Raw genomic sequence first — 23571 nt, forward strand, 5'->3', positions numbered from 1 at the left:
GCGAACGAGGAAGCCAGAGTCCGTGGAATATAAGGCAGCAGTATCCTATCAGGGATAAGATACCTCAGCACGCTTGCATTTGTTTTCCTTACCCGGCTCAGCTACCCAGCTAGGGTTATCACCGAGACTGCCTCTTTCGCACACACCGCATCCAATGGTTCTGGACCGGCTCACACACGATCTCCTGCGGACTTCCTCTCCCAATTCCGGAGCAGTTCATCTGTGCTCATGGCCTCTCACATGATCTGTACTGAGTCTACTTACACAGAGGTCCAATCTCTGTTAACCTTCAAACAACTCCAGGGCAGGCAGGGGCAATTCAGTTTCCAGTGCTTTCCTGGTACCCAGGACCTGGCAAGCATCACTAAATACTGGCTGGGCAGCTGCAACCGGAGAAGGTGGGGGGACGGGATAATGAATTCTTACCCAGACGCCCAGAAGCATCTTCCCTGCAGTACTCTCGGAGCATGCAAGGAGGCAAGCAGGGAGCAGTGAGCAGCCCGGCGCGTACAGGGAAGGCGGAGGTACGCGCGGGTTGCGCCCGGGGCCAAGGCCGGGAGCCCGACAAGAGGCGCGGCCCGGCCGATCTCCTCGTGACTCCTCCCTCCCTCCCCCCGCTTCTGCCGCTGCTAGTCAGGTGATTCCGGGCACGTGATGCATACCACCTACCCTGCTGCTCCGGAGTGACAGCCCGCCCGGCCAATAAAGAGCCGGTGCTCGGTGGAAGCCCAATCGGAGCCGGGCTTAGGGGCGGGCCCTGCGGCGGCTGCTGCCGGGGGCGGCGGCAACAGCGGCGGCCTAGGGAGGCGGCGGCCTGGCCTGGCCTGGCCTGTCAGGGCGCGGGCAGCGGTGGTCCAGCACCATGTCCCTGCAGTACGGGGCGGAGGAGACGCCCCTGGCCGGCAGTTACGGCGCGGCCGACTCCTTCCCCAAGGACTTTGGCTACGGCGTGGAGGAGGAGGAAGAGGAGGCGGCGGCGGCTGGCGGCGGCGGCGCGGGGGCCGGCGGCGGGTGCGGCCCCGGCGGCTCTGACAGCTCCAAGCCAAGGATCCTGCTCATGGGGCTGCGGCGCAGCGGCAAGTCCTCCATCCAGAAGGTGAGCGCCCCGCGCCGGGCCTCCCACCCTCGGTCTCGCTCCGGGAGGGTGGCGGCCTGGCGCTGCGTCCCAGCGCACGGTCCACGCCTGCGAGCGCGGAGCCTGGGCGCGGTTCGCCCAGAGTCCCGGACCTGGGCCTCCAGGTTCGACTCGGTCGGCCGAGGGCCGAGCGGGGCGAGGAGGCGACGCTGGCTGGAGGGAGGAGGAAGGTGTCGGGCACCGCCCTTAGATCTCCGCCCTCCTGGTCGCAGCCCTTGTGGCGTTGAGGAAACCAACCCGTCCTCTCCAGCTCTCACGTGGAGAACTTGGTGAGCGTGCTCTGTCGCTGCATCTCACTTTGGTGACCGGAGTTTTCAGGGATCCCCCTCCCAAGCTCCGGGCCGTAGCAGCTCCCGAAAGAGCTGTGGCAAAGACACTGGGCATCTCAGTATCTTTTGTTATCAGTCTATTGGAGTCTTCTGTAACATTTGGGGGTAGGGGTGGTCCCATCACTGCACCTACTTTATTTAGTACTTTCTGCCCTGTGATTGCAGTTACAGGTGACAGATCCCAAAGGTCTTTGGAGACAAAAGTGTTTTGTAGGCAGACGGACATCACTGCATTTGTTTTCACCTTAGGTCTGTCAAGAACGAATAGAATGTCTTGAGACTTTTTATTTTTAATGAGAGGGAAGTAGAGGCAGGGTTGACTTCTCTCATCAGCCATTCCTATTACAAACAAAACATTCTGATAAAACTGGTGTCACCGACTCTCGCGCGTTCCTTGTTTGCACCCTGACACAACAGTCTATCCAAAAAGAAATCTCTCTGGTATTTTGTAGATGGGGTTCTTTTAAAAAGTGAACGCCCCCGCCCCCACTCTTGCATTTGATGAACTCTCTCATGTCTGTGTCAAAAGTTGGAATCTTTTGAGGAAAGGGGTGGAAAGTGCCTATGCTTGAACACAGAACCTTGCTTTGCTAGGTAAGCAAACTCCCACTGCAAAACCTGTGAGGAGTTTTGCTCTCTTCTTCCAGGTTAACACTCAGTTTGCTATGTTAGGATTGTATCAGGCAAGCCTTAAAGCTGCATCTCCAGCCGTGCTGTGTGGTTTTTCTGTTGTTTTCTAAAAGTATTGCAGGCTGGCTTTGAATTTGTGGTGATTAATAATAATAATAATAATAATAATAATAATAATAATAATAATAATAAATTTTGGTTTTTCAAGACAGAGTTTCTCTGTGTAACTGCCCTGGTTGTCCTGAACTCACTTTGTACACCAGGCTGGCCTCGAACTCTTAGAGATCTGCCTGCCTCTGCTTCTGACTCCCAGGTGCTGGGATTAAAGGTGTGCGCTACCATGCCCAGCTTAGTTTCGCAATCTTAAAGCAGGTTTTGACAAATTTAAATCTTGTCAGAACACAATAGAGCCTGTCTGGGTGGCACTGTAATTCCATTACTGGAGGAGGCAGAAGCAAGAAGATTGGATTTGGAGGCTAGTCTGGGCTACATAGCTAAGACCCTTTCTCAAAACAATCCACCTCCCCACCAAATCAAATAAAAAATTACAAACACTGAGAATAAAAAATGGCATGGGTGAGAGAAATGGTGGCATTAGAAGTAATGCTGTTAAAATAGTAAAAGAAAAACTCATCTTCAAAGTGAATTGAGAGGAAGTTAACTTGGTATCTTTTGTCAGAAACAGAACAGTAGTACCAGGGGTTTACCATCCAATTATCACCATATTATTTACTTTGTATCAAGGTCAAAATTTTAATGTTAGTGCCATGGGATTTTTAATATAAATTCTGTAGTTAAATAATCTTGAAGTTGTTTCTGTTTCTCTTAACAGGTGGTGTTTCATAAGATGTCACCCAATGAGACTCTCTTTTTGGAAAGTACCAACAAGATTTATAAAGATGACATTTCCAATAGCTCTTTTGTGAACTTCCAGATTTGGGATTTTCCTGGGCAGATGGACTTCTTTGACCCAACCTTTGACTACGAGATGATCTTCAGGGGGACAGGAGCGTTGATATATGTCATCGATGCACAGGTCGTTAGGCGTGACGATGTGTGCTCTTCTCTGGTGGCAGAAAGCTCTAGAGACAGGGGAAAGTTGTCTGTCTTCTTTGTCATGTGCTTGAAGCTTCTCCCTTCCCAGTAGATCCCTGACAGTATAAGTTGTGCAACTGCAGAGGGACCTGTAATCGTACAGTTCCAGACTCTCAGGTGCTTAGGAGATGGCACCCAGTTAATAAGCGGTTACCGTGGGCTTTCTACTGTCTACTTTTATTGATTAGTAGTAGATATTGCTGTGCTTGATTATCTCTTGCAATGGTCACCTTACCCACTGAAATATCCCATCAGTGGCCACAGTATCAGGAAGAACATGACAAATGAATCCATTATACTTTAATCTAGGTATAATGTTGAAGTTGAATTTAATCTAGCAATGTATACTCTGGCCCACCGTGTGGCAGGCTGTATCCTTACCTTTGGCCTACCTTTTGTAAGCCAGAGCATTAGGAAAGCTTGCTGGGTGATTCCAGCTCAGTTGTCAGTGCATTTTTTTCCATACACCATCTGAATATTGTGTGCTAGTTATTCCCACTTACAGTACATCAGTGTGTAAGCAGTGTGCTTGGAACCACACACCTGAGAAATGGCAGAGCTGGGGTTACCTTAACAGTTCTAGTAGGAAGAAGTGTGCATTTTGCCTTTCTTTTCTTAATAGTAACATTTGATGTTCAGGCACTGACTTGGTATTTCACTTTCTACATTAAGAAACTGAAGCACTGCTTAACTAGTTTTGTATGTCAGCACATCTGAATATTTATGAGCAATTAGCATAACTTTTCTCTGGTTGGGGAAAGAGATGGTTGAGGCTTTCTTAACTTGTTACTTGTGTTTTATGAGATATTTTTGTTAAAAACATTTTGTTCTGACTTTCAGGATGACTACATGGAGGCTTTAACACGACTGCACATCACTGTTTCTAAAGCCTACAAAGTTAACCCAGACATGAATTTTGAAGTTTTTATCCACAAAGTCGATGGTCTGTCTGATGATCACAAAATAGAAACACAGAGGGACATTCATCAAAGGGCCAATGACGACCTTGCAGATGCCGGGCTGGAAAAGCTCCATCTTAGGTAACAGCACACTGCTCGATTTGAGAGCCCTGTAATTGTATTCCCGTCTCTGTCATTACAAAACCAGATTTCTGTGACGGCTGTGCCCTTTCCCAATCCTGTAATAATTTTGATCTCTTCTTTGGTGGATTCTAGGCTGTTTTTTAAGCTTTGTGTTACTGAGAAGTTATTTTTCCCCTTTTCATTTTCCTGATGATTGAAGTCATGTGAAATGTTTCCATTGGTGCTTTTGCAAATTCATCTCAAGGGACACGAGTCAGGCTGCTTCCTCATGTCATGAGGTGGCTTTCGGACGTCTGCCCTCTTGGTTTCTTCACTTTTTAACCCCCATTGGCTTTGTGCAAGAGATCTGTCGTATTCTTTTGTGAAAGTTGAGTTTGAGTCTTGTCAGTCTCATGTAGGAAGAGGCTTTTAAAGGTGTACACTTTCAAGTCTGGACTGAATCTAGTGTACCTTGGCTTTTAATAAGTTTATACGTAGAAACTCAGAAGTTAGGTAGCTTTTGTCTTCTGCATCTACATAGTGTTCTGTTGGGTCAGCAGGACAGCTGGCTTCCAGTTAAAAGTCAGGAACTTACCTGAAAGAGCAAAGCCCTGGGTTTGATAGTTACGTGTGTTGTGTGTTTACAGTCTGAAAGTCTCTGAGGAATGCTATTGTATATCTTGTAATAGTGGGAGGAAGATGCTCACTTGATCATAAAAACAGCTTAAAGGGGAAGCAGAGGAGATGCAAGTGTAATTTCCCTACCTCTGGTCTGTTACAGAAACTCCTTCTAGACTCAAGTCACTTGTCCTAGCCCTAAGTTCCTGGGCCTTAGGTTGTAGAATCTTTCAGTGGTTTCTAGAAAATATTGTAGGGAAGATCTCATTGACCATCTAGGATTAAAATTTTAAAACACAGATAATCCATGCTTAAAAAAATAAAATTGAAAAAGTTGTCTTTAGAGTTGTGTATGGTATTATGTCTTTGTAATCCCAGCACTTGGTCAGAGGCAGGAAGATCGTTGCAAATTTGAGGTCAGCCAACCAAGCCTACTTAGTAAGATCCTTGAAAGATCCTGAAAAACAAAAGTAAATAAATGTTTATGCGAGAAAGTAAAAGTACCATCTCATAAATACCTCAATTTTGAGGATCTGTTTTTTTTTTTTTTTTTTTTGGTCAGAATTTTTCAGCCTTGTCCTTTGTCCTGGTGAGGAGCCAGCATGACTCTGTACTCCCAGTTGTTGAGCACTCCAGGACCCTCCATGGCTTCCCTTGTACTCAGAAGGGCCCTGAACTAACCTCAGGAGAATTTTGCATCAAGCTTTTACTGTTTATATGCTTTGAGGGTTGAACCCAGGACTTCATATATTCCCCTCAAGCATTCTACCCCTGAGCTACCCCAGCACATCCCACACCTCCCTGTAATACCAGCAGTTCAATAGATGAGGTGCAATTTGCTTTTCCATTGCTAGGAACTCAGTTTATGAGCATGCTTTGCTGCCTTGTGGGCTCTATCTGTCCTCTTCATCCTTGATTCTTACAAGTTCTGAGGACCCTAACCTTGCTGAAATTTTTGCCTCAAGGAAACACTTAAATGTCTCTTCCTTGCTAGTGTCAGGAGACTCATGGCCTTCCCTGCCGTGGTGCCCTGACCTCTAGAGGAGAGCTCCTTCTTGCTAGTGTCAGGAGACACGTGGCCTTTCCTGCTGTGGTGCCCTGACCTCTAGAGGAAACCTCTTCTTGATTAGGTTCTTTTTTTTTTTTTTCTGTTTTTCGAGACAGGGTTTCTCTGTGTAGCCTTGCCATTCTGGACTCACTTTGTAGACCAGGCTGGCCTCGAACTCACAGCGATCCGCCTGCCTCTGCCTCCCAAGTGCTGGGATTAAAGGCGTGCACCACTGCAAGCCCAGTCTTGAAATTTTCTTTAAATTGCCTATAGAGTATAAATACAGTTCCTCATTTCTAATGTGGTAATATGTACATAAAATATATTATGGATATAACTAAATGATGAAAAATATCCTCAATGGAAAAAGCAGGTGGAATTGTCCACTGTATTTAAGGGCTGCCTCTCTCAAATTTGTTTTGTGAAATCTACACTTGATTTCTTACTGTAATCCATTTAGAGTCCATCTCCTTCATAGATCTCCATCCTCCTTAGGCTAATTACCTAATCTAAGCAGTCATTTATTGAGAGGTCAAGTGTTTAGGGCGTGGTGGCTGCAGAAGTGTACTTACTGATGTTATGAAGAACATACGGCAAAAGCGTTGTGGGTATGATTTATTGCTTAATAGGCTGGTCAGGAAAGAACTTTCCGTTGGGTGGTAGAGGAGATAACAGGGTCTCACTATATAACCCTGGACTCTGCTATGTAGGCCAGGCTGGCCTCAGGCTCATAGAGACTCACCTGCCTCTTCCCAGGTGCGGGGATTACAGGCGTACACCACCATGGCTGGTAGGAAAGACCTTTCTGAGGTGACATTTTAGTAGAATTGTGAATTGCATTACTTAATAAATACCACATTATTCTGCTGAGTGTGGTGAGAAAACCTATAAGTCCAGCTTCACTTAGAGAGGTGGACACTTGAGGATTAGAAACTTAGGGTCGCCCTCAGCTATATAGTGTGTCTGAGGCCAGCCTGAGTTCCATGCCACTCTGTCTAAAATAAATAAATAAATGAATAAAACAGATGACCATGTCTCTACCTTGAATTTTGATCTTAGCTTTTGTCTCAGTTTTGTGCTTGGGAAGTAGCCTTTAAAGAGTCATGTTTCTCAAGCCGGGCGTGGTGGCGCACGCCTTTAATCCCAGCACACGGGAGGCAGAGGCAGGCGGATCTCTGTGAGTTCAAGGCCAGCCTGGTCTACACAGTGCGTCTGGGACATCCAGAGTTACACAGAGAAACCCTGTCTTGAAAAATTAAAAAAACAAAACAACAGCAACAAAAAAAACTGATGCTTCTCTCTTGATGAGCCTTCCTGGGTGCTCTCTCAGTTGCCCTCTGTGTAATGTAGCAAAGGCACAACCCAGTTGGGAAATAGTCTTACTATTGGAATGATGTGGGTAGCAGACAGGGTGTATGTGAACGTTAAGAACCCTGAAACTTGGGCTGGAGAGATGGCTCAGCAGATAAGAGCACTGACTGCTCTTCAAGAGGTCGTGAGTTCAATTCCCAGCAACCACATGGTGGTTCCCAACCATCTATAATGTGATCTGATGCCCTCTTCTGGCCTGTAGGTATACAGAGCACTGTGTACATAGTAGTATACATAATAGTAAATAGATAAATCTAAAAAAAAAAAAAAAAAGAAGAACCGTGAAACTTAAGACATTAAGACAGTAGTTACTGGACTTATTTTATTAAATAACCATCCTGTGTTCTATATTTTAGCTTTTATTTGACTAGCATCTATGACCACTCAATATTTGAAGCCTTTAGTAAGGTGGTACAGAAACTCATTCCACAACTGCCAACTTTGGAAAACCTATTAAATATCTTTATATCAGTAAGTAAATTATTTACTTTGATTTAATTTCCAATTCTGCTGTTGTTAGATGTGTTTGCATTTAATTCTCCAGAAAAAGAGGCTTGAATTAAAGATTAAGACTCAACATGTAAGATTAGTTAGAGCATAAAATATAGCTTGTTCTGATTGTGTGTGTGTGTACACGTGTGTGTGTGTGTGTGTGTGTGTGTGTGTGTGGGCACGCGTGCATGTGCATACCTTTTAGGTAAAGTTCCCCCATACTTTTCTTAAGCATCTTCCTGAAGGTTGGGATGTGGCTCTGTGGTAGACCACTGCTTAACATGTGAAAGGCCATAGGGTCAATTTTTAGCATGACATACACAAAAGTAATAAATTGCTGCCTGTGCTGTTGCACATCTGTAATTCTATCACACAAGAGCCAGGGGCAGGAGGATTGAGCATTCAGGTCAGCCTAAGACTACCTAGTAAGGCCCTGTCTAAAGTCCCAACCAAGCATTATTTATTTTGGTGTTTAAGTATACTTAAAAATGATGGGCTGGAGAGATGGCTCAGCAGTTAAGAGCACTGATTGCTTTTCCAGAGGTCCTGAGTTCAAGTTCCCACAACCACATAATGGTTCACAACCATCTATGATGTGATCTAAGGTGCACTCTATACATAATAAATAAATTAAATCTTTCTTTAAAAAGAAAAGTGATATGAAGGGTTGGGTTGGAAATCAGTGGTAGAGCATTTGATTGAACCTTGCATTCAGTATCCCAGAACCATTTAAAAAAAATGGGAAAATTACTTTTGAAATTAGATTGTTTTTCAGTAATTTAAGGTCTTTGAAAAATTGTAAATTGTGATTCTTAAAAGAAACAGAACACTTACCCAATTTTGTTTTTCCAAGAATTCAGGTATTGAAAAAGCTTTTCTCTTTGATGTTGTCAGCAAAATCTACATTGCAACAGACAGTTCCCCTGTGGATATGCAGTCTTACGAGCTTTGCTGTGACATGATTGATGTTGTGATTGACGTGTCTTGTATATATGGGTAAGTGCTTACATATTTCTGCAAGATCCCAGATAGGTGGAAAGCTTAGCTAATTCCTGCCTCTGGCTTATACTGAAGTGAGAATTTTTTTATTTTAAGGATTATATTTATTTACCGTGTATGCTAGTATAAAAATGGATGGCTGTGCATGTCATGCCACTTGTACTCTGCTCAGAAGACAGCTTTTGGAAGTTGATTCTTAGCACTATGTGGGTCTGGGTGATTACTCAGTTGTCAGGCTTGGTGGCAAGCACCCTTCTTCGTTGAGTCGTCTCATCAGGCTGAAGTGGGCTTGTTTAGGCATGATGTCCGTAAGCTGGACCTTCAGAGGATAGCAGAGAGCACTTGGAAAGTCTCTCCTTCTGTACTGGGGGGAGTTTGTACTGTCTTCTCTCTCCTGGGTCTTAGCAAGGCTTAAACAACCCAACTAGATTAACTTATTTAAAATAATCTTGGGACCAGGTGTGGAGGCAGAGGCAAACGGATCTCTTAAGTTTGAGGCCAGCCTAGTGCATTCCAAGCTAGGCAGGGCTACAAAATGAGACCCTGTTTCAAACTGTCCCCAAGGTGGTCTGAACAGCCAGGTGAGGTGCTCATCTGTAGAATCTCAGCACTTGGGAGGATCAAAAGCCAGTCCCCTACCAAGAAGAGACTTGATACCCTATGAGCATATAAAGGGGGAGGAGGTCCTCCTCAGGAACAGTCATAGGGGAGGGGAGTAAGGGGAAAATGGGAGGGAGGGAGGAATGGGAGGATACAAGGGATGGGATAACCATTGAGATGTAATATGAATAAATTAATTTTAAAAATGCATAAAAAAAGCCAGTCCCGCCTAACCAAACAACAGTAAATAAAGCACATTAAAAATAGTCTGAATAAATGCCACTGCCTAATTTAAAGTCAGGTTTCATGGAATGGACTTTTGATTTTTGTATTGTTTGGGTTTCATTATGTATTCTTGGCTGGCTTAGAATTCTATGTAGACCAAGCTGCTCTTGAACTTACAGAGATTCTTCCTACCTCTGCCTCCTGAGTTCTGGGACTTTTTTTTTTTTTTTCCCCCTCTTTTCAAGATAGGTTCTCAAGCTGGGCGTGGTGGCACACACCTTTACTCCTAGCACTCAGGAGGAGGCTTATTTCACATTTTTCAAGCTATTATTTCTTTATTTCGTATGTTCATCCTCTATGGTGCTCATGTGAAGGTCAGACAGCAACTTTAAGGAGTGGGTTCCCACCTTCTGCCTGGATGGGACAGGGTTTCTCTTGATTCTTGGGTGCTGTGGAGTCCAGGCTCGCTGGCCCTGCTGTGCTGAGCTTCCTGTCTCTACCTTTGCACTCCCATTGAGCAGCTGAGATGTCAGGCTTTGTGCAGCCAGTTGTTTTTGAGCTGAGCCATCGCTCTGACTGTACCTGGTTTTTGTACCTTAAAAAACAAAAACAAAAACAAAACCTCAAAAAATTATTATCAGTTTTACTATTTTAGACCTTTTATTTTCAGGCTGTATTAGTACTAATAAATAGAAGGGAAGATTTGAAGTCCCTGTGTTCCATGCATCCCATGAAAGTGGCAATGAATGAATGCAAAGGGCACTGCCGGGTCCCAGGAGTAGTGTATACCTGAGGGTAGGGTCCCTGCCACAAGCCTTTCATTGAGAACTTCAGTACCAAGCAGGTTCCCTTTCTTCTCAACTGACTCCCTTTAAGGCGGGTTGCTTCTAAGTCTAGTTTCTTTTGGCTGTGACCTTCTGCTTTTGTTTGGACATATTTAGACTAAAATTCATATAAACATACTTGCTTTAAAGCCTCTTTTCTTTTCAAAAAACTTTTATTTTAATTTTATTTCATGTGCATTGGTGTGAGGGTATCAGATCCCTTGGAACTGGAATTACAGACAGTTGTGAGCTGTGTGTGGGTGCTGGGAAGAGCACCCAAAGGGTGGGTCCTTTGTAAGAGCAGACAGTGCTCTTAACCACTAAGCCATTTCTCCAGTCCTTCCTTCCTTCCTTTGTTCTTTCTTTCTTTCTTTCTTTCTTTCCTTCCTTCCTTCCTTCCTCCCTTCCTTCCTTCCTTCTTTCTTTCTTAATGAGACAGGGTCTTAAGTAGCCCAGGCTATCTTCAAACTTGATAGATTTAGTAGACGGTGAGCTTGGACTTCTGATCCTCTTGTCCCCACCTCCCAAGGGCGAGGATTACAGGTGTCTATCACCACACAAGCTCTTTAAGAGAGTTGTTTGTTTTTTGGGGGTTTGTTTGTTTGTTTGTTTTGAGATAGGGGTTCTCTGTGTGTATCCCTGGCTGACCTGGACTCGCTTTGTAGACCCAGCTGGCCTCGAACTCACAGATATCTGCCTGCCTCTGCCTTCCAAGTGCTTGGATTAAAGGCATGCACCCACCACGCCTGGCTAGCTTAGAGAATTTTGACCAAAAACAAAAACAAATAAAAACCTTTAAGTTTTGAGTCCACTTTTTAAGGTCTTTAGTATATTTTATTTCTTAACTATATTAACCCTCAAAATCTGTTTAATTTCCAGGCATGACTAGCTATCTAGATGTCCCTCTTATTCTTTCTGCCCCTTATAGCCTTGTGTTTGCCAAGCAAGTAAGTGTTTATAGAGCCGTCCCCCTAGCCAAGAATGTGGCTTTATTATTTTTTTAATTAAAAAGATTGTATGTGTATATGTGCACGTGTTTGCATGTGTGTTTGTTTGATATGTGTGTGCAGGGCCCGTGCACACCATGGCATAGTATGCAGTTCAAAGGGCAACCGTTTTGTGCTTTTTGTTTGTTCAGCAGCGTTTTTGAGACAGGGTTTCTCTGTGTAGCCCTGTTTGTCTTGGACTTGCTTTATAGACCAGGCTGGTATCAAATTCACAGAGATCCACCTGCCTCTGCCTCCCCTCAAGGGTTGAGATTACAGTCCTGAGCCACCATGCCTGGCTTATTTTATTTTTTTCCCACGCCTGGCTTATAAGACAGCTTTTTTCACTTGTCTTCTTTCACCTTGATGTGAGTTGAACTCAGGTCATCAAGCTTGCATGACATAATGTTCTCATGTTAGTGTCTGACTTGAGATCGTGTGGCTAGCACTAGAAACTGCAGCTGTTTACAGCTGCTGGCTGTGGGTCCAGCCAAAGATGTCCATGTGTGTCTGTGTGTCTTGTCAGCTGGTGCCTGCTCTCACTTCCTGTGTGGCATAGAATAGGATCTCCTTGACCTCTGGCTGTCAGCTGACAGCACGGAACACTTGCATTTCCTCTTCTTCTTTTATTTCCATAAAGTTTCTTTTATTTCCATAAAGCATATGGCCCACTCTTCCCTACTGTTGTGATATTGGAAACTTGGGTTGAATTAAAACCCTGAGTTTGAGTCCAGACCTTGCCAGAGATCTTTTTACTTTTTATAAATTAGAGTTTTACGACTTTAAAATGGGCATAATTCTCTTACTTGTGTGTAGGTTACTATTTTTTATCTCTGCCTCCTTACGCCCTTCAAAGTTAAAGTAGTTAAACAGGGCAATAGTAACCATTCTTGTCTGGGTTGTTGTGGAGATCAAATAAATGTATGAAACATATGCTGTAAGATTTAGAACATTTTAAAACATAAGCCCTCCTTCCTGAAAGTAAACTATGAGATGATAGAAACAGAAAACGGGAGGGGACGCTCTTTCTTGCCAGGTGCTGTTAGAGCAGCGTTTTCTTCTTAATATGTTTCCTTCACTTTTTAAACAAAAAAACAGTTTTTTTGAATTGCTTTTTCTTTCTCTTTGAAACCATCTCCCTGTAGAGCAGGCTGTCCCTGAATTCTCCATTCTCCTCCCTCCCTCTTGAGTGCTGTGCCTTTCACCCTCCTTAGGAAGGCTAGTACTTCTTTTAAGATTTGTTTGTTATGAGCACGTGTCTGTGCGCCTGTGTGAGTTTCTGTGCATCGTGTGTATGTAAGTCCTCAAAGGCCAGCGAGCACAGCACATTGTTGAAAGTGGGAGGACAGGTTTCTGAGCGTCTGATATATGTGTTGAGAACCAAACCTGGGTCCTCTAGAGGAACAGTAAGTGCTTTTAGCCAATGGGCCATCTTCTCAGCCCCAAACGCCTCTACTAATCTTCAGTTCCGTGCAGATTCATGCATTCATGCTGTGGTACCACATGTGGAGGTCAGAGAAAAACTGACTGGAATCATTTCTGTGTTTCCACTTACGGATTAAAGTCCAGTTGTCAGACTTGATTGCAGACTTCCTTACTGACAAGCTACCTCGACAGTCCTCAAACTCTTTTAAAAGTTGTTGATTTTTAACATAATTCCTTCTCTCTGGCTGGGACTGCTCTTCTGTAGGCTATGAATTTTCTTGATCTCATTTACTTATTTGTAAGGAAACAACAAAAGATATCTGAGAAAAAGTGTGATTGCTTTGGCATGTAGAATATATCCTGCAGTAGCTGGCTGAGTAGGTGGCAGATCCTCGGTGGTCATGTAGCTTGAGGGGAGTAGAGAGAGAAGGGCCTCAGCTGAGCTTCAGAGCCCTGTCAGGGCCAACTGGCCGGCCAGCATGGCATTGGAAATGTCAGTGGTTCACAGATGCATCATTGTCACCTTTGTCTCCAAATGCTTGAGCACACTGTTGACGGAGGGGTGTGCAGAGCTTTGCTGTTGACAGGAGCTCTTGGACTGTGACTTACCCTGCATGATGACTGTCCCAGTGTACTTCAGGAGTCTTGCTCCTTCTCAGAAGACATTTGTGGATGGGGTGGAAAGGTTTGCTCCTGTACAAAATGCCTAGTCGGGAAACGTGTAATGAATGGTGCTTTCTTTTAAAATAGATTAAAGGAAGATGGAAGTGGAAGTGCTTATGACAAAGAGTCGATGGCCATTATCAAGCTGAATAATACAACTGTCCTTTATTTAAAGGAAGTAACTAAATTTTTGGCACTGGTTTGCATTCTTAGGGAAGAGAGCTTTGAACGAAAAGGTAATGAAGTTTTTCTTTTAAAGGTGCTTGTATTTATTATTCATTGTTTAAATTTTGTTCCTTTTAGAAATTTTATTCTTTTACTCTGTGTGTGTGTGCAGGTGTGTGTGCACGTGTGTGAATGAATTTGTCTATGTACTGTATGCATGCAGTGCCAGTGGAGGCCAGAAGAAGGCAGCGGAGCCCATGGAACTGGAGTTACAGGGCACTGTGAGTCATCATTAAAACAAAACAAAACCCCGGGCAGTGGTGGCGCATACTTTTAGTCCTAGCATTTGGGAGGTAGAGGCAGGCAGATCTCTCTGAGTTCCAGGACAACTAGGACTATACAGAGAAACCTGTCTTGGAAAACAAAAACAACAACAAAAAAGAGACTTATTTACTGTTTTATATGTATGTGTGTGTGCATGAGTAAATGTGTGTATGCTGCATGGGTGCGTGGGCTTGAGGGGTCAGAAGAGGGTAGTTGGATCCTCTGGAACACTGGATTTATGGGTGGTTCGGAGGCTCCATTGGGTGCTGGGAACCATATCTGGGTGTAGCAAACACTTTTTAAATGTTGAGCCATCTCCCTAGCCTTCAGAGAGATTTTTCTTTTTTCTTTCTTTCTTTTTTTTAAGATTTAGTTATTATGTATACAGTGTTCTGCCTACATGTATGCCTGCACACCAGAGGAGAGCACCAGATCCCATTATAGAGGGTTGTGAGCCACCATGTGGTTGCTGAGAACCAAACTCAGGACGTCTAGAAGAGCAGACAGTGCTCTTAACCACTGAGTCATCTCTCCAGCCCCCTCTTTTTCTTTTTAAAGAAAAATTTATTACTGTATGTGTGTGAGGTTTTTTCCTTGTCTGTGTCGCCTGTGTACCATGTGTATGCAGTGCCCACAGAAGCTACACGAGGGTGTTAGATGCCCTGGAACTGCAGTTAGAGATGATCGTGAGCCGCCATGTGTGCTGGAAGGCAAGGCATGGTTCTCTGGAAGAGTGCCAGTCTAAAGAGCTGTTCATTTGTTGTTGGCTTGGTTTGGTTTTGAGACAGAGTCTCTATTATGTAGCTCTGGCCAGCCTTGAACTCACAGAAATCCACCTGCCTCCTGAATGCTGGGATTAAAGCTGTGGGCCACCACTCCTAGCTAAAATGCTGTTCTTGTTACATTTTTTGTCACGATTTTTCGGGTTCTTGAAAACACTACAGAACCATAATACTAATGGCTGTCTTATAAGCAACTTCAGCACATCTGTGCCTTCTGTCTATACGTAGCCTGGACATTCTCTTTCCCTTTAATCTTGTGCTTTAAATTGTTTTCTATCCCCTTTATTTACTCCTCTGTCATACACTTTTGTTTGCTTTTCTTGCCTGTCATTTCTGTCTGAGAACCTGTGTGCAACTGTCCCCTTTGGCTGCAGTGTCCTTTCTCACTCATTCTGCAGGCTCTCCGTCTTCTGCAGCTTGTGACTGCCAGCGCTTCCTTGATCACAGCTTTTTTCTCTGCGTCACCTTGTATATTTTTCTGTCTCCTATTTTCTTCTAGCTAGTTTTCTTTTTCCTACTCCCATGTTCTTTAGAGTTGAGTCTTTCTGCTTGCTCTCACTCTTTCTATTCAGCTCCTCCAGTGCATGGCTTGGGAGTTTGTTTTCTCCTACTGTGGGTTCTGTCAGGGACTGAACTGAGGTTGTTAGGCTTATGTAAAAGTGATTTTGCCCATTGATCTGGCTCTCTTCAGCCCTAGTTCCAGGTTTGGGCTTATCAGTTTGTGACTGAAAATTTTACACTTGCAGCTCTTTCTGGAGTTATTATTAAGACATCTTTGCTTCAGTATTTGCCTGGTGTTCTGGCCATTGTGGGCAGTCATCACTGATTGATGATGACAGCCCCCCACCCAAGCTTTTCACCTCTGACTCTTGCCTTCCCTGCTTCTGTCACAAGCTGTGCTGTTTTTCTTATGTTCAAACTTCAATGTCTTACAGTCAGATAATTGGTGTTTTAAAGATGCCTTTGTATATTAGTCCATAGATGGGATTTCATGTTCTCCTCTTTTCATTGTTCTGTGTTGCTCATATTGAATTTTTATCAACTCTTACCATTTGTTCCTAGAAAACATTCCCTGTGGTTCCTTTACATTTCTGCTTTCAATGACTCTGGCCTAAGTCCACATTCCTGCTACAATAGCCTGCAGCAGAATACTGTAACTAATGCATTGGATGCTTTCTTAAAATTTTTATTTATTTATTTATTATGTATAGTGTTTTGTCTGCATGTACAGCTGCAGGACAGAAGAGGGTACCAGATCTCATTATACATGGTTATGAGCCACCATGTGGTTGCTAGGAGTTGAACTCAGGACCTTTGGAAGCACAGACAGTGCTCTTAACCTCTGAGCCAACTCTCCAGCCCCTGTTTATTTTATTTATTTATTTGTTTTTCGAGACAGGGTTTCTCTGTGTAATAGCTGGCTGTGCTGGAACTCACTCTGTGGTCCAGGCTGGCCTGGAATTCACAGAGATCCGCCTGTCTCTACCTCCCAACTTCTGGGATTAAAGGTGTGTACCACCGCCGCCTGGCTACATTGGATGATTTATATTTGAAGATCTCTGCTGTGTGCCATGTTTTGCCATATATAACAGTCAATGCGAGGTCTTGTCTCAAGGTAGAAGTTGAAGCAGCACAGAATACACACTTTAAGTTGTCCCTGGTCACACATGCTGTGGCAAGTATATACCTGCACTCATTCACACACTCACATGTGCAGACACAAATAAAAAATCCCATTCTTCTGCCTGGGCTTTAAAAGAAATATTTCATATATAAACATTTTTTTCATATTTAGCAAAATATGCATATTTATTTTGACCTTAAAAGCCAGTGCAGACTGGAGAGGTAGCTCCGTGGTTAAGATCACTTCCTGCTCTTCAGATGACCATAGCAACCATGGGGGATGGCTCATAGCCACCTGTTACTGTAGTTGCAGGTCTGATGCCTCCTGGCCTCTATGGGTACTGCACTGAGGTACACATACCCACAGCCACACATAGTTAAGAATAGGGTTGTATGACACACAACTGCAGTCTTGTATATCTTTTTCTCTTGGTTACATCTGTTTTTTGGTGCTATGTGTTTTATTTTTCTTATGCATAATTTACTCTTTCGCTTTATATCTACCCATAAATAATGTGCAAATGATGCTGAATTGAAGTTAGTTTTTGCAACATGCGTATTTCTTGTTCAGGGTTACTTTTGAGATTTTTTTCCCCACTGCTGCATATGGATTATATATTGAACTTTGTTTTGTTGCTGCACATTCAGATTATTTCAAAGGAACAACTAATTTTGTGACAAATATCCATGAATAGGCTGTGTGTAATGGTTTATATCTTTGGTACCAGCTCTTGAAATGCTGAGGCAGGAGGCCTGTTGTTTGAGGCCATCTAGGTCTTAGGGTTTCTGTCACTGTGACCAAATGCTATGACCATAAACAACTTTGGGAGGAAAGGGTTTCAGCTTACAGTTCCAGTCACGGTCCATCCCTGAAGGAGTTAGGGCAGGAACTCAAGCAGGACATGGTCCTAGAGGCAGGAGTTGATGCGGAGGCCATGGAAGGGTGCTGCCTACCTGCTTTCGTTCCATAGCCTGCTGAGCCTGCTTTTTATAGAACCTAGGACCTGCCCAGGATTCACACCACCACAAAGCCTGGGCCCTCCCCATATTGATCATCGATCAAGAAAGTGCTCTACATACTTGCCTACAGGCCAATTCTTTTTTGTTTGTTATTTTTTGTAGTTGTTTGTTTTTTCAAAGACAGGGTTTCTCTGTGTAGCCTTGGCTGTCCTGGACTCACTTTGTAGACCAGGCTGGCCTCAAACCCAGAGCGACCCACCTACCTCTGCCTCCTGAGTGCTGGGATTACACAGGAGTGCGCCACCACACCCAGTTTACAGGCCAGTTCTATGGTGGCATTTTCTTGGTAAGGTTCCTTCTTTCCAGATGACCTACTACCTTGTGTCAAGTTACTAGCCAGCACACTAGGATTTGCAAAGCAAGGTACCAGCTCAAACAAAACAAAATGGCTGGAGAGGTGGCTCTATCATTAGAGTGCCTGTGTAGTGCGCAGGAGGCTCTGCGTTCACCATCCTAGCAGCACATAAACTAGGAATGGTGGTTCATATCTATAATCCCAGCACTTGGGAAGTTGAGGCAGGATCAGCAGTTTAGGGTCATCCTTGGCCACTTAATAGAATTGAGGTTAGACTGGGCTGCACGAGAGACTGCATCAAAAAATGAAGAAACAGTAACAGCAACAAACCCTAAAACAAAGCCAATGCCCATGAACAGATTTGCTTTGTATGCCTGTCGTCTGTCTCTAGGGTGTGCATGCAAGAATGGTGCACATAGGTGCATTAACAAAGGATTCTCCCAAGGGGCTTTGTCGTTTTCATCCCTCATAGCCCTGTGAGTGTTCTCATCATGTTGTCTCCTTGATAATACTTGGTTCTCAGCCTGTATCTCACTTTTACATATTTCGTTGCTAATTAGGACAGGTATGTTTTTATAGTGAAGCGCCTATTCATGGGCGTTCAATTTTCTTTGGTAGCTTGTTTTTGTTTTTATAATTTAGTAACATTTCATTTATTTGTGTTTATGTGTGCACATGTACATAGTGTGAGAACTTACTGAAATTTGGCCAATGTACCCAAAGTTCAGCCTCCTCCCTGAAGTTTCCTTTGCCAGCCTTGCCCTGCCTGCGTTAGCTCTCCCTTCTGTGGACTGCTTTCGCGTTGGTAGTTGGTTGGCAGACTGTTTTGATTTGTTGTGTTTTGGCTTTCTGCCCCAGTATATGCTTTCAAGTGTCGACCTGATGCTGCTGCTTGACACATTACATCCACTCTCGTGCTGTCAATAACTGTTCAAAGACTTACCAAGTCTGTTAGAAATACTGAAAGGTCGCACGATGATTCGGACACGCAGTGCTTTTTGGAGGTTGATGTGGATGGTTGCAGGAGGGATGGTCTTTCTCTGCCTGTGGGTATAGATGGTGGCTCTTGGGATTGAAGAGCTTGCTTTCCACTTTGGGCATTTTATAAGTTCAAGCCAAGTGCTTGTATACAGCTCAGGGGGTCTGGGAAATAGATTTTTTTAAAGCTCAATATCAGTTGCTCATTCAGAATTGGGGTTCCTCTCGTGTAAAGGTGAAGGGGGAAATGGCAACCTGCTTTCTGTCACAAGAGAAACCTCTGTTCTCCCAGAGTCTCAAGTGGATCTCCAGTTCCTAAAACAGAGAGGAAGTCTCCCCGCTCTAAGATGGGCGCAGGCTGCGGTAGCCCTGCTGAGCTTGTACCAGAACTGCCTGCCTGCTTCCTGCAGACCTCACTAGCTGCTCTACAGGGCAGCGTGGCAGTAGAGTGAGTGTTACCCTGACTTCAGGCTGTTTTCACACATTCACCTTCCCGTCTAATTGGTTAGATTACCAGCCCTCCCCCACTCGTGCCCCAGAGGTGAAGTGTTAGCTGCTGTGTTCTTGCTTTACCATGGTTGCAGTGTGGAGAATTTCAGATAGTAGGGAGCTTCACATTTGACGCTAATTAGACGGGCCTTCTCTCTCTTGCAGGTTTGATAGACTACAACTTCCACTGTTTCCGCAAGGCTATCCATGAGGTGTTTGAGGTGGGTGTGACTTCTCACAGAAGCTGCAGCCACCAGACCAGTGCCCCCAGCCTGAAAGCGTTGGCACACAATGGCACACCGCGGAACGCCATCTAGTCTGAATCTCAGCGGTTGAGGCTCAGGGCCGGCTCACTCCTCACTCCAGGGTCAGGTGCCATGTGCTACAGGACACGCGAGCTGCTGCCCATGGGAGTCTGGGGATGACGGTGGAGCTTCTCGTGTTGATGAAAGCCCTTCAGCCAGCTGTGTGCAACTGAAGCTGCCATGTCTTTACAGTACAGCGCAAGAGTTATAGAGACCTCAGAGCTCAGTGTGTCTTTCTCCCCTATTGAGTCCTACTTTAAATAGTTGGAATATTTTGGACCTGGAGATGATACCGGTTATCCATCTTTACCAGTTGAATGTCGCTGTCAGTTACAGCCTAAAACAGTAGGAAACCTGAGTTTTATACGCTTCCCTTAGGCTTTCACTTGAGTAGTGTCTAAAGACCTTGCTTTGCTTACGTTCTAACACTGCCTTCAGAGCTCAGATCTCACTGTACCTCTATCTAGACCGTGGAAATACATTAGCTTGCTGACTCAGAAGATGCGGCAAAGGATGTTTCTGTATTTGTCCTGAAGAAAAGAGGAAGTTTGTGTGTGGCATCGGGGAGAGCCAGGCTCAGCAAGGGCTGCATCAGTTTTCTGGATGTGTTGAGGAAAAAACTTTTGAAACAGAAGAGATTTTCCACACCTGTGGTTTGGGTAGCAGACGGATGTGCTCTCCTCATTTGATCATGATCATTCACAGTGTAACAGGGAATTTAAGACAGAAAGGCTTTCCCCACAGCTCCTCACAGTGAGGGGACACACTCACTATGTCACTGAAGTACTTAGCTCACTTTTCTTTAATCTTGATGCCATACCTTTTATTCTGTGCTATGTAGGCTCTTTAAGAATTGTTTTGACCACAGATGGCCCTAAGGCTCTGGTGGACTGTGCACTGGGGGTTGGAGGGAGCATGTAGTGCTACAGCGTGGGCTACTTCGCATACTCTGTGGTCTCCTGGCACCTAGTGTTGCCTGTGGTACTTTCCTTTGCCTGGGATATGAATTCATAATTATTTCTCTTGTTCATTGCTGATACCCTTCCCAATGATTTAGACTTACACATTTTCTTTACTGCACATGCCCAGTAGTCACATTCCAAAGCCACTGGGCCACTTGAGTGCATCAGTGCCGCTGTTGAGTGACATGTACTCAGGTCTGTAACCTAGCAGTGAGACTGGAAGTGCTTCCTGCAGATGACTGACTGTTGAGTATTTACATGGACCATGGTGATATCCAAAGGAAAAATGCTTTTATATTTATAGATTATTTCATTGAACTATATGTAAAATGGGTATCAATAAATGTATTTACTCCAAAATAAGTGTTCCTTGTGGTTGTGGTCGGATGGGTGGTTCTGTCAGTCTCTGTCCTGTGCTGTTCTGCACAGTTACCATTTCTTCCATTTCAGCACTTCTGGGTTTGTCTTGATGTCATTTTCATGGCCCATTTCTGCCCTGGAGTAGGTGTGGGCTCAGGTGAGAATGTGTTTGGACTTGGGGCTTTCTGTCAACAGACCTCACTGGTGGTGCCTGGCGTGACTGTACATTACATCCAAGCTGAGGAGTATAGAGACTGTGAGGTAGAGCAGGAGTGGACGTGGTAGTAAGATGACGTAGCTGGTGAAAATGCTTGTCACCAAGCCTGATGACCTGAGTTCAGTCCCTAGGATCCTGCAAGTTGACTTTTGAGCGCCACATATACACTGTAGTTCATGTGTGCCCCTACCCCCTAACACACAGTAAATGTAAAAGCCCCTAAAGTCATGGTACCAAGTTTCCTCGGTACTCAGTATTGACCTGATGTTTATACTAGATTGAGTCTGAGCTGATGAAGAAATAATTCATTAATTTAACCAGAAGGAGGTATTGTTTGAAGGGACTTTAGAAGCTGAGTTCTGAAATTCCAGGCTGAGCAAGGTGGCACTCACCTTTAATCCCAGCACTTGGGAGGCAAAGACAGGTGGATCTCTGTGAGTTCAAGATCGGCCTGGTCTACAGAGAGTCCAGGACAGCCAGGGCTCTGTGTAACAGAGAAACCCTGTCTCGAAAAACAAAAAAAGTTCTGAAACTCCAAAATAAAGATGACAGAAGCTGCTTGGAAAAGACCTATTAAATATATCTAACCGTTCCCTGCAAATTTTCACATGACAGAACCAGGTCGGGATGGGTAAAGAGCCTTGCTGAGAGTGGCAGACAGGAAGGTGTGCAGGGCAAGGGGGCGTGCTTCCTTGGGCCTAAGTAGCAGCTGTAAAGCTGTGCCGTGGCTAAACGGAGGTGGCCAAGCGTCATGGATGTGATTGGCAGAGTAGAGCATGCCCCCCAGCCAGCACCTGTGCTCACTTGCCTCCTGTCTCAGACCCAGGCTTGGGGATGCTGCGTTGAGATTTGCATAGCACAGCGGTTGTGATGTGCACCTGTGGTGTTAGCTACCCCAGGTCAGTGCAGGAGGGCCACTTAAGCCAGAATCTTAGCCCCTGACTCCCACCCCGACCTCCCAACTCTGAGACTTTTATTTTATTTTATTTTTAAAGAAAAAGACCAAACCACAAAAACAAAACACAAATGTAATTTAAAGCTCCAGAGGCAGGAGAATCAGTGAGAGTTTGAAGCATAGTACATAGCTCTAAGTCAGAGTGAGTTACAGAGTGGAGACCCTGTCTTTAAAAAACTAATACGCAATACACTAATACACTAAAACATAGTACTTTTCCCTACCCTGACAAAATCATAGTGCACGAATGATTAAGAAAGGAAGGAAGTGAGTCAGGTGGTGGTGATGCACACCTTTAGTCCCAGCATTCCAGAGGCCTCTGCCTCTGGATCTTTGTGAGTTTGAGGCCAGCCTGGTGTGTAGAACTAGTTACAGGACAGCCAGGGTTGCACAGAAAAACCCTGTCTAGAAAAGAAAAAAAAAAAAAAAGTGAACAAACAAACAAAAGTGAAACAATGAAAAAGAAATGCATGTGGAAAGTATTCAGGAAGAAGTTTTACCTAAAATGTGTGTGCCCCAGTGGGAGTTTGTCTACAATACCTTAGATCTGGGAGGCTTGCCAGGCACTTTTAAGTTCCTCTGGTGTGAGGCTGTTAGCTAGTTCTCAAAGCATTGCCTTTTCTGTGCCCCACATTCATAGGCGCACACAGATGTAAATGCTCTATGTGGTTGTGCAGAGTATAAATGTTATATATGTATTTTGCACACACACATAGATGCATACAGATTATAAATTATAAATATATATGCGTTTTGCAGACACGTGTATATATGTCAGTACCGTTTGTGGCTTTTGTTGATTTTGCACTTGAACTCTGTGTGCTCATACAGAGAAACGTGATTCAAATGATAGCATCATTCTCAAGCTTTATTGGGAAAAGCACTCAGATTTTGGTAAAGTTCTCTATTTGTTCTTCCCTTGTTTCGCTTAGACCACGCTGCTCTTGAACTCACAGAGGTCTGCTTGCCTATGTTTCCCAAGTGCTGGGATTAAAGCAGTATCTTTCTCTTAATAAAATGCTTCTCTGAACTGCCTTACCAGAGTTAATGACACATACCCAAGGACATGAGGGAGAAGCAAGTATCACTAATTGTCTTAGGTGGCTTATATTGCAGTGTGATAGCTGCTCGATTCCTCTTTTACAGATGGGGAAACTGAGGCACAGAGAAGGTAAGTTGAAGTGCTGGAGTTAGAATTGGAACTAGTTTGTTTGCAGTCTCTATCCTTACACTAAGCTCTTGACCTTGCTGACTTAGGAGGGAGGGTTTGTTCCTATGTGTAGGGCAGAAAAAGGATTCTATGCTTAAATCCGGAGGCATGGATCCTGCCATCACTTGTGGGAGATGGAGCTTTTACAGTCAGACGCTGAAGGACCTGAGACCTGCAATAAAGAAGCCTGCTTACCTTGGTACATATTTCATATGCCTCTTTATTTGACCCCTTAAGAAATGCCTATGGGGCCGGGTGTGGTGGCGCACGCCTTTAATCCCAGCCTCCCTGCCTCCCAGCCTCCCTGCCTCAGGGAGGCAGAGGCAGGTGGATCGCTGTGAGTTCGAGGCCAGCCTGGTCTACAAAGTGAGTCCAGGACAGCCAAGGCTACACAGAGAAACCCTGTCTTGAAAAACAAACAAAC

The 23571-nt window shown here is 44.4% G+C and overlaps 1 protein-coding gene across 1 annotated transcript; it reads left to right on the top strand.

Annotated features, from left to right (window-relative positions):
• Positions 1-773: 773 nt before the first annotated feature.
• Positions 774-19698, top strand: Rragc (Ras related GTP binding C). Its single transcript, XM_051171366.1, has 7 exons — positions 774-1096; positions 2927-3130; positions 4030-4229; positions 7605-7719; positions 8594-8736; positions 13550-13698; positions 19304-19698. The coding sequence occupies exons 1-7, from the start codon at positions 863-865 to the stop codon at positions 19453-19455; spliced, it is 1197 nt and encodes a 398-aa protein (XP_051027323.1). The 5' UTR covers positions 774-862; the 3' UTR covers positions 19456-19698.
• Positions 19699-23571: the final 3873 nt, after the last annotated feature.

The sequence above is a fragment of the Acomys russatus genome, chromosome 29 (assembly GCF_903995435.1).
Source record: "Acomys russatus chromosome 29, mAcoRus1.1, whole genome shotgun sequence".
In the NCBI taxonomy this organism is placed as follows: Eukaryota; Metazoa; Chordata; class Mammalia; order Rodentia; family Muridae; genus Acomys; species Acomys russatus.